This window comes from Euphorbia lathyris, chromosome 10, assembly GCF_963576675.1.
Source record: "Euphorbia lathyris chromosome 10, ddEupLath1.1, whole genome shotgun sequence".
Taxonomy (NCBI): domain Eukaryota; kingdom Viridiplantae; phylum Streptophyta; class Magnoliopsida; order Malpighiales; family Euphorbiaceae; genus Euphorbia; species Euphorbia lathyris.
Genome location: NC_088919.1, coordinates 25,537,481 through 25,552,602, shown reverse-complemented (window position 1 = coordinate 25,552,602; position 15,122 = coordinate 25,537,481). Strand labels below are relative to the sequence as shown.

Sequence of the window (15,122 nt, the reverse complement as noted above, 5' to 3'; positions counted from 1 at the left end):
TTGACAAAAAGTAAACCACAGTCCTTTATCTGAAAATTAGTGAAATCACAGAGAATTTATTTGAACTTTATCCTAAAATTAACTTGGGGTTTTATGTCCTATATAGACAATTGTACTTGCATACAAGAAGATTATTAATGTTCTATGTTATGCCAAGTTCATCTTTAGCTAAAATCTATTCATAAATAGCATTTAATAATTAAGTAATAAAATATTTCATAAATAAATTATTCAAAACGATAAACTTTATTAAACATTTCTCAAATATTAGAAACAATTAATAATCTTATCCATTAAAACATCTAGTATCTATCTCAAATCTTCCAACATCAATACTTAACCAACTGAACTTAAACTAATGAAGTTCGTCTAAAATATTTTTAGATATATATTGTTCTAACTGGGATAGTTTTCCTGACTTTTAGATAAAGATCATTTGGGATTTTACTAATGTTCTTTTTATACCACAAGGTATAAATACGTTTTCCAGATTATTAATTTCGCACATGGTCCAATCGCAGCATGCCATATAGGCACGCAGTAATTGGCATGTGGGCTCACCCGCCGCCTTCTTTACATATTTTGGTCCCTCAATGACGAGTTGAAGAGATTAATGATAGAGAGGGAGATGTGCGTACATTGTGTCTGTAAGGACTATGAACTGGAGAGTGAAATAGATGAGGAACAGATCGACAGAAATTGGAAAGGATGAACTAAGTAAAAAATATGATTCAAAACAAAGCAATGAAAAAATAATATGTGAATGGATTATGTAAATAAGAAGTATTTACTTTTGTTTATCAGGATAATATTGGATATTCAACTTATATTTTAATTCGTATAAACAAATTTTAGTACAAAGTAATTTTTTTTCTATTTAGTCAACGAATATTTTGTCTTCCAAGAACCAAGTGTAAGAAGAAAAGCAAAATTCTTTCTCCTTTGCAGTAAGATTTTATAATTTGTTTTATATACAAAACAAAAGATACATGGGGTATTGTCTATATCTTATTTTGAAAAAGATAATCAGTATATATATTTAGAAAATGTTCAATACATCAGTTGTCCCCCTGAACTTGTTTAAAAAGGTTGATTTACATGGTGTCTCATTAGTCCTCTAAACTTACTTAAAATGTCACGGTTAAATCTCTAAAACGCCATACAAATGTACAAAAAAAAGTTATTTTGTTTTAAAAACTTAAAATCACGAATTAAGCCTTTACCTTTTAAGTTTTGATTTTTTTTTACGGATTTAGACAAATTATAATATAGGTCACTTTAAACAAGTTCAACGGGCAAATGGATCACTATAAACACGTTCATGGGGCCAATATGTCATTTTAAACAAATTCAGGTGGTCAATAGGTTATCTTAACTAAGTTGAGGGGGCTAACGAGACATTATGTAAGTTCAGAGGGTCAATCAATTTTTTTGGATAAGTTTACGAGGCTTGTAATGTATTAAGCCTTTAAAGAATTACTTAATTAGATAAGTGTAACTATATAAATAGCTATTTACTAATTAATATAGTTAGATAATATATAATTATATATATATAAATAAATATATTTTTATATATTTTTAATATTTAATTAATATTCCATCGATTTTGGTTAACCATGATTTTTAGAATACCAAAATCGTAATAATTAACCATTATTTTTAAAATTAAAAACCGTGCACTAATCCATCGATTTTGATTAAGCTTGTTCTCGGTTCGGTTTTGATTTGATTTTTCAGATTGTTTGTACACCCTTAATGTTAATGTTCAATGACCCATCCTCTAAATGAGTAGCTAATTTAAAGAGTTGTGTTACCTTATACGGTGGCGGAGCCAGAAATTTAGACTTTGGGGGCTAAATTTAGCCGTGCGGTTGACGGTAAATTTTTAAAGTCCAGAGCAAATTTTTTTTAGCTTCCAATATGTTAAAACTGTAAAAATGTTATCATTTTTTTAGAAACTAGCATTGAACTAATAGAAAATTAAATATGTTTATTTTTTTTAATGGTAAAGACATAATAAAAATGAATTCAAAAGTGTTATCAAAATAAATAGTCCATTTAAATAAATCAATAATGATAACATGTTTTTATAATTATTGAAAAATAAAGTTAAAATAAATAAAAATTTTCTAAAAAAAATGAGATCGAAGAGAGTTGGAATAATACTACATAGAGTCAATATATACTAATTTTAGGGAGGGTTACAGGGAACAAATCGATCAGTATTCAAGGGCGGAGTCGGTGGCCGGGGAGGCTCCCCCGAGCCCTGGGCAGGTTCCGGCCCTGACCTTATAGGATGTTATTTATTAACCCTTACCTTGTAAACGTTTCTTCCAAAACATGAAACGTTACTTTATTAACTCTTACCAAATAGTGTAAATTAAAAAACAAAACATGGACAGGTATTTTGAAGAAAAAGAGCCCAAGTCCAATACATAACAAAACCCACTAAATACAAAGCGGAGGCTAGGGCTCACCCTGTAAATTGCCGTCGACTTCCCAATCCTCACTTCATCTTCTTCGGATGTGAGCTACTAACCCAGGTATACTCCTTCTACCAGCTCTCATTTTAATTTCTCGATTTCCATGCTTTCTCTCATTTAATTAATAATCTCAGTTCGTACTATGATTTTTCAACTTGTTATATAGTTTTTTAATATCCGATAATTGGCGTCTCTAATGATGTTTCTTAAAGTTTTTTACTTTCGTTCTTCTGAGAAATTACAGTGCGGAATCTTATGGAGACTTCAACTGAAGAGACGTCTTTTTAGCCGTTCATATATGTTTATTTCTATGTTTTCTTGACTGCGATTGGTTTTTAACCCCTTGTTCGGAAACTTTCATTTGGAAGAAATAAATTCAATTATTTAATTAGAAACCTAGCTCAATTGATAGAATTGTAAATGATGTAATTGAATTGAATTATGGTTTTGTTTTGGAGATCTGAACTGAGGAGGCTTGTTTTTATTTCCTCCTTTGAAGAGTATCAGATGATGCACTTTGATCTCCACTATATCCAAGTTCATGTCTTAGTTTGCATTTCTAGCATTGTCGTGAAATTGTTTTTTAATGTAATCCCCGCAAATAAGATTATAGTCATACTCGTACACTTTTGGCCATGGAATTCATTTCAGTGATATTTTGTATATAGGTAGAACCTTTCTTTTTTTAGTGATTTTTTGTTTGATTAAGCAGAAAAGGAATTCATTTTTAATTTCTCATGTTTTTATTTTCATACAGGTCCTTGGCGATGATTCTTAATGGGTGCACAAGGCCTGCAGGTGGCGGATGTACCTTTCCAGGTACCAACACATGTAAACCAAGGTCTTATACCCTGGTTTCTGCATTGACCACCAAGGCTGCTTTCTCGAACATCCGGAGTTCATATATTCCTTTTCAACCTTTGGAGTCTAAATTCTGGTCATCTAGAGGTATATGCAAGATACTGACAGTTTTTCCATTTCCTCCTTTTCTGTTTTCTTTTTTCTTTTCCGGAAACAATGAAATTGATACAGTCAAGGCAAACAGTATTTGGTACGATTTGATCAAGCGGAGTATGACAAGGCCATAACTCATTTAATTGGCTCATAATGTGTGCTTAGTTCTATGGAGTTCATGTGTGGTAGAGCATCTTGAAGATGGATCAGATTTATTTTAATTCTCACATGTTCAATGCAGGCCTTTCTGCTGGATTAACCCCATTCTTGAGTGGAGATGAAGGTCGGATTTGGCACACCCTTCCATCATTACCTAGGCAACGAAGATGTAATTTATGCCCTCGAGCAGCGAAAGACGTCCCATCGAGTTATCGTTTCCCTCCCATGACTAAGAAACCAAGATGGTGGTGGAGGATGTTAGCGTGTCTCCCTTATTTGATGCCTCTTCATGAGACTTGGATGTATGCTGAGACAGCATATCATCTACATCCATTCCTTGAAGACTTTGAATTTTTGACATACCCATTCCTTGGTGCCATTGGGAGATTGCCGAGCTGGTTCCTGATGGCATATTTTTTTGTTGCATATCTTGGAGTTGTGAGGAGGAAGGAATGGCCACATTTTTTCAGATTTCATGTGGTGATGGGCATGCTATTGGAGATTGCTCTCCAAGTGATAGGAACTGTGAGCCGTTGGCTGCCGCTTGCTCTCTATTGGGGTAAATTCGGTATGCATGTTTGGACAGCCATAGCATTTGCTTATCTTTTTACTGTCTTGGAATGCATACGCTGTGCTCTTGCTGGCATGTATGCTGATGTCCCTTTTGCCTGTGATGCTGCATACATCCAAATCCCATATGACTAAAACACATATACTGTATTTCCTTTTTGTGTTATTTATCAGAAACCAACCTTCTAATGGTAAATGAATGGCTTCTTTGTGAAAGACAACCTTGTTTTATTACGAGGGTTTGAGTCCCAACACAACAGGATTGGATTCTCATATTGAGCGCCTGAAACTTACTCTTTTAAGCACATTTAGCGCCTGATTGATTTTCAACATTAACTTGCTCCTTACAATTCCGTTGCACATTTAGGGTGAATAAAGACAAATTTGGAACTTATTCCACGTCTAAATAAAGAAATATAAAACTATATTTATATTTTTAGGCGATTTTTACAAATTTGAATAGGGGTTAAGTATGTTGATGCACAACCCAATCCAATCACATGCCCACATATTTTGGAGCTTATTCTTTTCTACAAAAGCTTTGTGAGTCACTCCTCTAAAGTAAACTAAAGCAAGGATTTCTTATCTTTAGGGTCTCATAACCAGTAATAATAACATACCATATTTTTGGTTTGTTTGACTTTGAGATTGCTAAGAAGTATATTCAATTTGTTAATGATTCCTTTTAATTTAAACCCACCTTTTTGTTTTGTTAGTCATAATCAACCATGTCTTTTAAGGTCACAAGAACTCCACTACGCATTTAGTTAAATGCCCTTTTGCCTTGAAATGATGAAAGTATTTCTTACTTCATACATTTGATAGGTAAGCTTTACACATATATATACATGATGAAAGTATGGGTGTAGGAAGAGACCCATGACTAGTAAGGAGACCCATACCTATACAGACTCAATAATACCTATACAGATTCAATAATCTAAGAGACACAACAGACAATAATAAAACAATAAATACAGACTCAGACTTATTATTTAATTTGTAACACTCCCCCTCAAGCTGGAGCATAAATATTTATCATGCCCAGCTTGTTACAAATATAGTTTACCCGAACACCATTTAAAGCTTTAGTGAATATATCTCCAAGTTGCTCATCGTCCTGACATGGGCTGTAGAGATGATATTTTGTTCTATCTTTTCTCGGACAAAATGGCAATCTATTTTAATGTGCTTGGTACGTTCATGAAACACGGGGTTAGAAGCAATGTGAAGTGCTGCCTTGTTGTCGCACCATAGCTTAGCTGGAGTATTGACCTTGAATCCAAGTTCAGACAAAAGATGGCGAATCCACATAATTTCACAAACTGATCGGGACATAGCTTTCAGATTCTGCATTGGAGCGAGATACAACTTGTTGCTTCTTGCACTTCCAAGATACCAAATTTCCTCCAACAAAAACACAATAGCCTGTAGTGGACCTTCTATTGTCCTTATCTCCTGCCCAGTCTGCATCGGAGAAACATTGAATCTCAATGAACGAATCAGAAAAGCATTTAACTTGGGTATGACCATGATTCTTGTAAAGTATTCCTCGTCCAGGAGTCCCTTTTAAGTAACATAAGATCTGTTCAAGTGCAGTCCAGTGATCACAGGTGGGAGAAGACATAAACTGGCTAATGACACTAACAGAATAGGCTATATCAGGTCTAGTTACAGTCAAATAGTTCAGTTTTTCCACTAAACGCCTATATCTCACAGGATCTTCAAATAACTCTCCTTCCGATGTAAGATGCGAATTCAGAGTCATAGGCGCACTGGCTTAGCTCTAGATTTTCCTGTTTCTGACAACAAATCAAGAACATATTTTCTTTGAGATATGAAGATTCCTTTCTTACTCCTTGATACTTCAATTCCCAAGAAGTATTTTAGAGCACCTAGGTCCTTGGTATTAAATTGACCATGAAGAAAGGATTTTAGGGATGAAATTCCTGAAATGTCACTTCCTGTAATAACAATATCGTCTACATAGACGACAAGGAGAATGATGCCCGATGCAGAATGTTTATAGAAAACAGAGTGATCACATTTACACTTTTTCATCCCAAACTGCTCAACTGCTTGACTAAACTTCCCAAACCATGCTCGAGGACTCTGTTTCAAGCCATATAGAGATTTACGGAGACGACAAACTTTGCTATACTCCCCCTGAGCAACAAACCCTGGTGGTTGCTCCATATAGACTTCTTCATGAAGGTCCCCGTGTAAGAAAGCATTTTTGATGTCCAGCTGATGTAAGGGCCATTGAGAACAGGCTGCTAGTGAGATAAACAATCGAATAGAAGCCATCTTAGCAACTGGAGAAAAAGTGTCGGAGTAATCAACCCCATAGGTCTGAGCATACCCCTTTGCGACAAGACGAGCTTTTAAACGAGCCACAGATCCATCAAAATTGACTTTAACTGCATACACCCATCGACATCCAACCGACTTCTTCCCAACGGGCAAAGTTACGAGATCCCAAGTATTATTAGCATCCAAAGCATTCATTTCTTCGATCATAGCATCACGCCAACCAGAATGTGATAAGGCCTTCGTAACGGACTTAGGAACAGAAGTAGAGTCAATGGAAGCAACAAGACAGCGTGAAGTCGAGGATAGTTTATCATAAGAAACAAAAGCCGAAATTGGGTAAGTGCACGAATGTTTACCTTTGCGTAGTGCAATAGGGAGAACAAAGTCATCGGGACTTGTGTTAGACGGTGGATCCGATGGCGAAACAGATATTGGTACTGGAGCAGAAGTAGGAGGATTTTGACGTCTTGAATATACCTGAACAATTGGCGGTTTTGGCAGCTGTGTAGGCATAGGCGGATGAGTTTGGTGGACCTGATAGACTAACACGTTATCATCGTCTGTAGTAGCAGGTATATCAGATGATGTGGAAAAGAAGGAAAGACGTTCCATAAATGTGACATCAGAAGATATCAAATATTTATTAAGAGAGGGACAAAAGCATCGATACCCCTTCTGAAGACGAGAATAGCCAAGAAAGACACATTTGAGGGATTTAGGGTCGAGTTTAGTGACTTGTGGGCGAACATCCCGAACAAAGCAAGTACTACCAAAAATCCTTGGTGAGATAGGAAATAATGGTTTGTTAGGAAAAAGAGTACCATAAGGAGTCTCACCTTGTAAAATGGTTGACGACATTCGGTTGATAAGGAAACAGGCTGTCAAAATTGCATCAGCCCAAAAGTGTTTGGGAACATGTGTTTGAAATAAAAGAGCGCGAGCAGTTTCAAGAAGATGACGATTTTTGCGTTCAGCAACACCATTCTGAGACGGTGTATCAACACATGAAGATTGGTGGAGAATACCATTATGAAGCATGAAAGTTTGGAATTGTCCAGAAAAGTATTCTTTTGCATTGTCACTTCTTAATGTATGTACAGAAACATTAAATTGAGTTCGAATTTCAGCACAGAAAGCAGTAAAATGAGTAAATAATTCGGAACGATTTTTCATTAAATATAACCATGTAGTACGTGAAAAATCATCCACAAATGTAACAAAATATTTGAAACCAGAGTTAGACATAACCGAACATGGTCCCCAAACATCAGAATGAACTAATTCAAAGGGAAAATTGGACCGTTTATTGACTCTTGGAGAGGAAGACACGCGATGGTGTTTAGCAAACTGACACGACTCACAATTTAAACTAGATAAATTTTGAAACTGAGGACACAGCTTCTTCAAAAGGGGTAGAGATGGGTGTCCTAACCGACAATGCTCATCAAACGGAGTGGATACACTGGAGCAAGCAATAGGTCGTCTAACATGAGTATCCAACACGTAGAGACCCCCAAATTCCCATCCACTACCAATAATCTGCTTCGTCAAGAGATCCTGAAACAAACAATGATCGGGAAAAAATGAGATAGAACAATTGAGGGAGCGAGTAAGTTTACTCACAGATATCAAGTTAAAATCAAAACCAGGTACATTTAGGAAAGATGAAAGAGAAAGCGTAGGGGTGGGTTTAATAGTGCCAGTGCCAATTACAGTTGAAGTTGTTCCATCAGCTAGGGTGACATGTGAAGGAACATTATTAGAATACGAAAAGAAAATTTGAGAATTACCTGTCATGTGATCTGTGGCACCAGAATCAATGACCCATTTGGAAGAGGATGAAAGGAGGCATGTATTTGTATTACCTGACTCAGCAATTGCAGCAATAGGTGATGATGAAGGCTGTGAAGCTAATGTTTCCTGGTACTTGGCATACTCTTCCGCAGTAAGAGTGTAGGTTGGACCTGAGGAAGAGGATGTGGCATCGGTGGTGGCAACATGAGCAAAATGATTCCTCCTTGACTTGTTTTGTAATTTCTGACAATTACGTTTGGTATGACCAGGTTCGTGACAATAATAGCACACAACTTTTCTTCCTTCATCAATAGCTTTTCCTGGATAAGGGTGAGCAGACCCACTTTGCTTGCTAAAAAGTGCACTAGATACAGGAGCCACAATAGGAGCTGAAGGTGTGGAAAAAGAAATGTCACTCCGTAGAACACGAGTGAGTGCCTCATTTGCATTAGGAATTTCAGCACTGGACAAAATTTGAGAGGTGACAGACTCATAATCTGATCCAAGTCCACATAAAAAGCTAACTACGAACATCTGTTCCCGTTGTTTACGAAGCACCTTAATATCAGTACCCAAAGGTAACAATTCATTCAATTCTTCAAAAACTTGCTTAAGCTGCATAAAATATGTCTTAACAGGTTGACCCTTTCAGTCGGAATGATAAAAAGCTTTACAGACATCGAATACACGCGACATATTGTCACTGCCAGCATATAAAAAATGCAAATAATCCATCAGTTCCTTAACATACTCACAATGTTGCACCAAACTTACAATGGATGTGTCAATCGAGTTCTTAATTTGAATGAAGAGACGAGCATCATCTTCTGACCAATCCTCATCCTCTGATTTGGGCTCATCAGTCAAGTGTCGACCCTTTCTAATACTACGTAGATAAATCTTCACAGTTTTGGACCAGTCCAAATAATTTGAACCATTCAATTTGTGTTCGGCGATCTTGTGAGATACAGGAATAATGCTGGTAGTGACTACAGTTTTAGAGGTTTGTTTTTGTTCCGCAGCCATGACACTGGATCACAAATAGATAACAAATTTCCCAAAAAGAAAGAAAAAGAAAAAGGAACAGCAAGTAGAAATCAGCATCAGAAGCTTCTAAGAAAGAAGGAAATAGCCCAGACAGTAGAGAGTGACCAACAAACACCCGAAAGTTGGAGGAACCGGAAACTAACCAAAGAGGCCGGAAATCTGGACTACGTCGGAGGGTCGCCGGACGCGCTTCAGTTCCGGTGACCGGATTTGTACGAAACCACAGACCGGGAGGACTTGCTGCTGGAGTGTGCTGTGAGACCCCTAAAAAAAGAAGTGTCTAACTGTTCTGTACTTATGACAGAACAAGACACAAACCAGATGTAGCGAAGAAAAAAAAAAGAAATTTCCAGGAAAAAAAAATTCCAGAATCACTGCTCACAAGGGCAGCTCTGATACCATGAAATGATGAAAGTATTTCTTACTTCATACATTTGATAGGTAAGCTTTACACACATATATATATATACATGATGAAAGTATTGTTGGGGTTTAGTGTCCTATAGACAATTGTTCTAGGATACAAACTTAATGTAAATGAATTGTTCTTTATATCATTTGTTTAATGAGATATATGTTTTGTAACTATATAAAGGCAATCCCTTTTAAGCACTAAATAAAGTCTAATAAAAGGAAATCCGTAAGTTTATTTAAAGTGATTATAAAGTGTTCATACAAGCATGAAGTGAGACAAAACTTTATAGTAAACTGATAAACTTAAAACCACCCCAAGTCAAGTGATATGTTTGGGATTGACATATCACTGTTGAGACTTGTATGTAACAATGTCTTCTGTCCGACAGAAGCTGATCTCACAAGCTTCATATATACAGATATCTGGACAGTTACATAGATCCGATGAAACGTTGTTCATTAGGATTGGGGATCCGATTTGAGATAACAGGATGGGTAGATTCATCCTTGTCACATGTTCATCTCATTGGTATTAATAGGTATAACTAATCCTCAGACTCAAAGGAATATTAATTGGTATTCTGGATTACGGAATGTGATGCTTTGACTCTGGTGTAACACGATCCTTAACAGAGATGACTCTGGGGTGTGAACAGTAGACGTTGGGTATCACATGAAGTAATTGCGAAGTCGTTATATATTGGATTGAGCATTTATCACTCCCGATAAATGGGAGATACATCCATGGACCGCTTGTGGAAGACTCGACTCTAAATCCTTGCATGGTGATAGCTTAAGAGTAAGAAATACAGATTTCACTTAACCTATCTTTTTGAGTTGACTCGGCCTGTACAAGTAAAACGAACGTCTCGCTATATGTGACTTGACATCACCCATAGTCATAAGATTCAGTTCAAGGATGTAGTTGATAAAGGATCGAATTATACTGTAACTAATACGGAAAGGTTAACGACAGAATCAACCTGTCTTCTTATAGCTCTGGGGGAATGATTACGGACTTGCTAATCACATACTCTGTACATCATTCCGTTATGCAAAGATTAAATATAATTCTTTGAAAATTAATTTAATAACGTTGCATACGGCTAGAAGCAATAAGAACCTAATGGATCACACATAAGACTTGGAACCTAAAAGAGAGATAGATGTTAATTAATTGATAGAAGCCCAATTGAGCCCAATAAGGCCCAAGTGATATACATGAATAATTAATTTGATTTTGTTAATCCTAATTAGATTAGGAATATGAATTAAATTAATTAAGAGATAATTAAGTTAGGAGTTTTAATTAGATTAATATACTCCTATTATTATCCAATAAGGTTATTATTATTATCCTTAATATATTAGATATATAGTGAGATAATAATTAGGAATTCTATTCTGAATGGAATTCCTATTCAGTAACCTAATTCTATCTAACTAGGGATTAGATACAAGAGATTATAAATACCCCTTCCCTTGAGATTTTCAAAATCCAAGCAAGCCATACCCTACTTGTGATTTTCGAAATTCACCTAGTCCAAGAGAGAGAGAATTCGACACCCCTAGTTCGAGGACGAGATTTCTCTACGGCTTCGTTTGATCAATTGATTTTCATCTATTTCTTTTATCCTTGATCTTGTGTTGATTAGTTAGAGGCAATCTACTTTGGTTGCTGTTCAACGGTTGATACTAAATTAATCTTCCCGTGTTTTATTTCGTGTTTGGGAACTCGAAGAAGAAAAACAAACAAAAGGGGAGAAATTCGTTTTACTACTCCTACATCAGGTCAGTTCACGATTTCGCGGATTCCCGGAGATTGAACCATCGGATCGTCGCGATTGTTGGACATGAGCTTTTAGACATATTCTTCCACGTTTCCACCGAAGGGATTGTCGTTCGGAGGTCTGGAAGGTCTGTTTCGGATAGGGGCAGATTGGTAGACAGTTTCTATCTCTTTTGAAGTTGTGGGCACTTCGTTTGCAACGGTAGATAGAACTTCTAAAAGGTATTTCTTCTTATCCTTCTTTATATGAAATAACGGTTAACGGATCTTATGGTTTATGGAAATAGGTTAAATTTTTTATATTTTCGCTGCAATGCCTTAGCCTAATTTCCAACAAGTATGGGTGTAGGAAGAGACCCATGACTAGTAAGGAGACCCATACCTATACAGACTCAATAATACCTATATAGATTCAATAATGTAAGAGACACAACAGACAATAATGAAACAATAAATACAGACTCAGACTTATTATTTAATTTGTAACATGCCTATTAAAATTCTCCAATTATTCATATATCTTAAATATCTACATTTTAGTATAATCATCCTCATAAGGTGTTGAGATTGAATAGTTGTAACTCCATTGGGTTCAATTAACTTGCATTGAGAACAATCCTTAGAACACTCTGACGATCAAGTTAATGAGAAAAAGTATGTAGAATAAGAGACAATGTAGATCCCTGTAGATACTGGATGGAGGTAAGATGTCCATAGTGCCCCTTTTTTGGGTTGGAGTAGTGGAGTTGGAGGGCATGCCTATTGGTGGTTGCAGGGGCTTTGTCTGTTTAACCTATGGCGCTTTGTGGGGTTGGCCTGCGCTGTAATGGGGCTGAGCCTAAATGCTTTATCATAATCCCCCTCCCACTGCGAGGTACTTTGTGCGAGCTGTTTGAAACAATGGAGCTTTGTTGGGGATTGCGATAATGTGACCACATAGGGTTTGTTGGATTGTGACCACTGAGGGCTTATTGGATTGTGACTGTAAAGGGTTTATTGGATGCATAGCTTCTTCCTTTGGTGTCATAGTGTTTGACACATGTCTTTTGATGTATTGGTTCAATGATTAACCAAACACGCTCGCTGTTTTCGAAGTGTTAGCCGTCTTTGTAAAGTGACATATCCTTTATTAATGATGACCATTTATTGACTGTGTCATTTGGTTTTCCACAATCTATTATAAATATGACTTCTTTCCTCTTTTGTTTAAACATTTTGGACATATAGATTACTTTATTAATTCTACTAAGCTTGCTTTCTTTTTACGAGGGTCGTGCTGTTGCAGTTTTTCTTAGAGGTTCCGTGACTTGTTTCAGCCATTTTCTCTAATCTCTATGGTGGTTTTGAGGTTAGTCTACTTCGCATTTGATATCATGCAAAATGACATTACAAGCATGACGTCAACTCTACCCTCCTCAAAGCCCAAAAGCACATGTGGAGCTAGCGGCCCAAGTCCAATGATTGCGGCCCAAATACGGCTAGCAGAAGTAACCTCCTAATACAAAGGAACCTTCCAGAATCTTAGGATATAAAGGATTCCTTCCAGGATTCGGACTCCTTGATGGATAAGGAATCCGAAAGAGGAGACAAACCTTAAACCTAAACAAACACTATAAATAAACATGTATTGGCATAAGGTTCGGTACGTTAACTACTATCTTTCAACTAGTTCATATCATTTAATCTGATCCAATTATAAACTGACCCAGGCATCAGAGCGGGTTCGCCGGACTTCGGTCTCGTCTGGCCTACGTTCTGTTTTACAGGTTCATTACGATGTCAGATTGCTCCAGCGGATTTGGACACGTAAGCAATACCAGGTAACCAGTTGCGGTGAGCGTGAATTTGAATCCTCTACGATTATTCACAATATTCAGTCATGGCCAAGTCCAGTCGAGTTCAGTCAGAAATCCATCAAAATAACGAGCAGAAAGTTCATCAACAACCCCAATTGGATCCCCAATACCAACTTTTGGCGGAAGAAGTATCTCGGAGATTTAGTCAGAATATGGTTGTTATGCAGAAGGAGATGGACGATGCTAAAGTGTCCTATGAAAGGAAGATGGTTTTCCTGCAGTAGCAATTGGGAAAAAGGAGGACCTCCGAAATAAGCCCGCTTAAGTAGCGGAATCCAGTCGGTAATCCATTAAATCCCCAAAGGCATGTTCGTAAAGCCTATCACCCACTAGGAGATATTTTTGGTAGAGGAGTCCTTCATGCTGTCATGAAAAACCAAAGAGGAAGGATCAGTCGCGGGGTCGTAGCAGGAATCGTTCCACTACCAAACCTTTCGACAGTCGGCATGGACGTCCGGAGCCATATAAGTTGAATTCGAAGGAGGCCACAACGCTTAGCAAGGAAGACATATTGGAGCTCCTTAGAAAGGATGCGTTGGAAAAAGTAAACTTACAAGATGGATGTTGGTCCCATGTGATTAGTTCCAAAGGGGGGGGGGGGGTTAGGAACTAATATAACTTTTTCCTTTTTAATTAAGCTGATTTAATATATTTTCTTGAGTTTGTTAACTCAGCTCTGGTCAGCACGTCCGATTGTAGCGTAAGACAGCTTTAGTCAGATGTTGACTAGAACTATTTTACATATGAGTTGGGAATTAACACTTTTGTGGCCAGCTTCCAACTCAGCACTCTTATTTACTCAGTGTCAGTTTAAACAAATTATATGCCGAGTAAATATAACAAGCAACACATACAAATATATATATATATATATATATATATATATATATATATATATACATATATTGAGAGAGAGTTAGAGATTACTCAGCACGACTTATCCTGGTTCGGCCTCTCCGCCTACGTCCAGTCCCCAGAATCCCTCCGGGCTTTTTAAATCCAATACTGAGCTCTTTAAAGATAGAGCACAAACCGTTTACAAGGCAGTTGAATATGCAAGAGTACCATCCTCTATTCGTCTACTCAACTCCTACTAAGTGCTATAACCAAACACCTAGATTTCTCTATCACTAAGCACTCAACACCGAGTACTCAGCACAACACTCTCAATTTTACAATTGATACAAATTGTTCTTTTCAGATGAAGAACACTTTAGATGATTACAGAAAATCAATCTAGCTTTTACACAAGAATAGAAATTTGGTGTAAGATCTCTTTTGGTTTTTGTGTGCTTTGTATGTATACTCTTTTTGTTCTTGTTATGATCGGCTTATGATCCAAAAATGATCATGTCCTTTTATAGTTGAGGTCTGAAGAAGAAATGATTTGAATCTTGGATTTGTCCATTGATCCAAACGGCTCCTTTTTGAGACAAGGCCCTGGTCAGCTTCAGATTTGCAGGCCAATCCTGTCGTCTGAATTTCCACAGTCGCCAGGCTTGTCTTATTCTTGCAGGTTTCGTCTTCTTGTGCCAGTTCGTCTTTTAGCTAATGAACAGTTGACCCATGCATCTCGAAATTGGCTTTTGCGTAATTCCAAGGTTCTGGATTGGTGCAGACAGTTGTCGGATCTTGTCTTTTAGCAAACGGATCATTCATGCTGTCCTGAAGATCACTCAGCTTGACTTTGATAGTCGTTGTCTTTTAGCAAACGGATCATTCATGCTGTCCGAGTTCTCT

At 37.0% G+C, this 15,122-nt stretch overlaps 1 protein-coding gene and 1 non-coding gene across 2 annotated transcripts; both read left to right on the top strand.

Annotated features, from left to right (window-relative positions):
* Positions 1–2,408: 2,408 nt before the first annotated feature.
* LOC136209909 (protein TIC 20-I, chloroplastic-like) lies at positions 2,409–4,563 on the top strand. The gene is made up of 3 exons (XM_066001537.1): positions 2,409–2,546; positions 3,244–3,434; positions 3,682–4,563. Exons 2-3 carry the CDS (start codon positions 3,254–3,256, stop codon positions 4,302–4,304), a joined length of 804 nt encoding a protein of 267 aa, XP_065857609.1. The 5' UTR covers positions 2,409–2,546; positions 3,244–3,253; the 3' UTR covers positions 4,305–4,563.
* LOC136210203 (small nucleolar RNA Z159/U59) lies at positions 2,676–2,764 on the top strand. Its single transcript, XR_010677913.1, has one exon. It is a non-coding gene; the product is annotated as a small nucleolar RNA Z159/U59 (small nucleolar RNA).
* Positions 4,564–15,122: the final 10,559 nt, after the last annotated feature.

What these genes read in the sequence shown, in the direction of transcription:
- LOC136209909 (XM_066001537.1), top strand. Translation starts at nt 3,254, where the DNA reads ATGATTCTTAATGGGTGCACAAGGCCTGCAGGTGGCGGATGTACCTTT. An exon ending in TAAATTCTGGTCATCTAGAG is followed by an intron (nt 3,435 to 3,681) that starts GTATATGCAAGA and finishes TGTTCAATGCAG; the next exon opens with GCCTTTCTGCTGGATTAACC.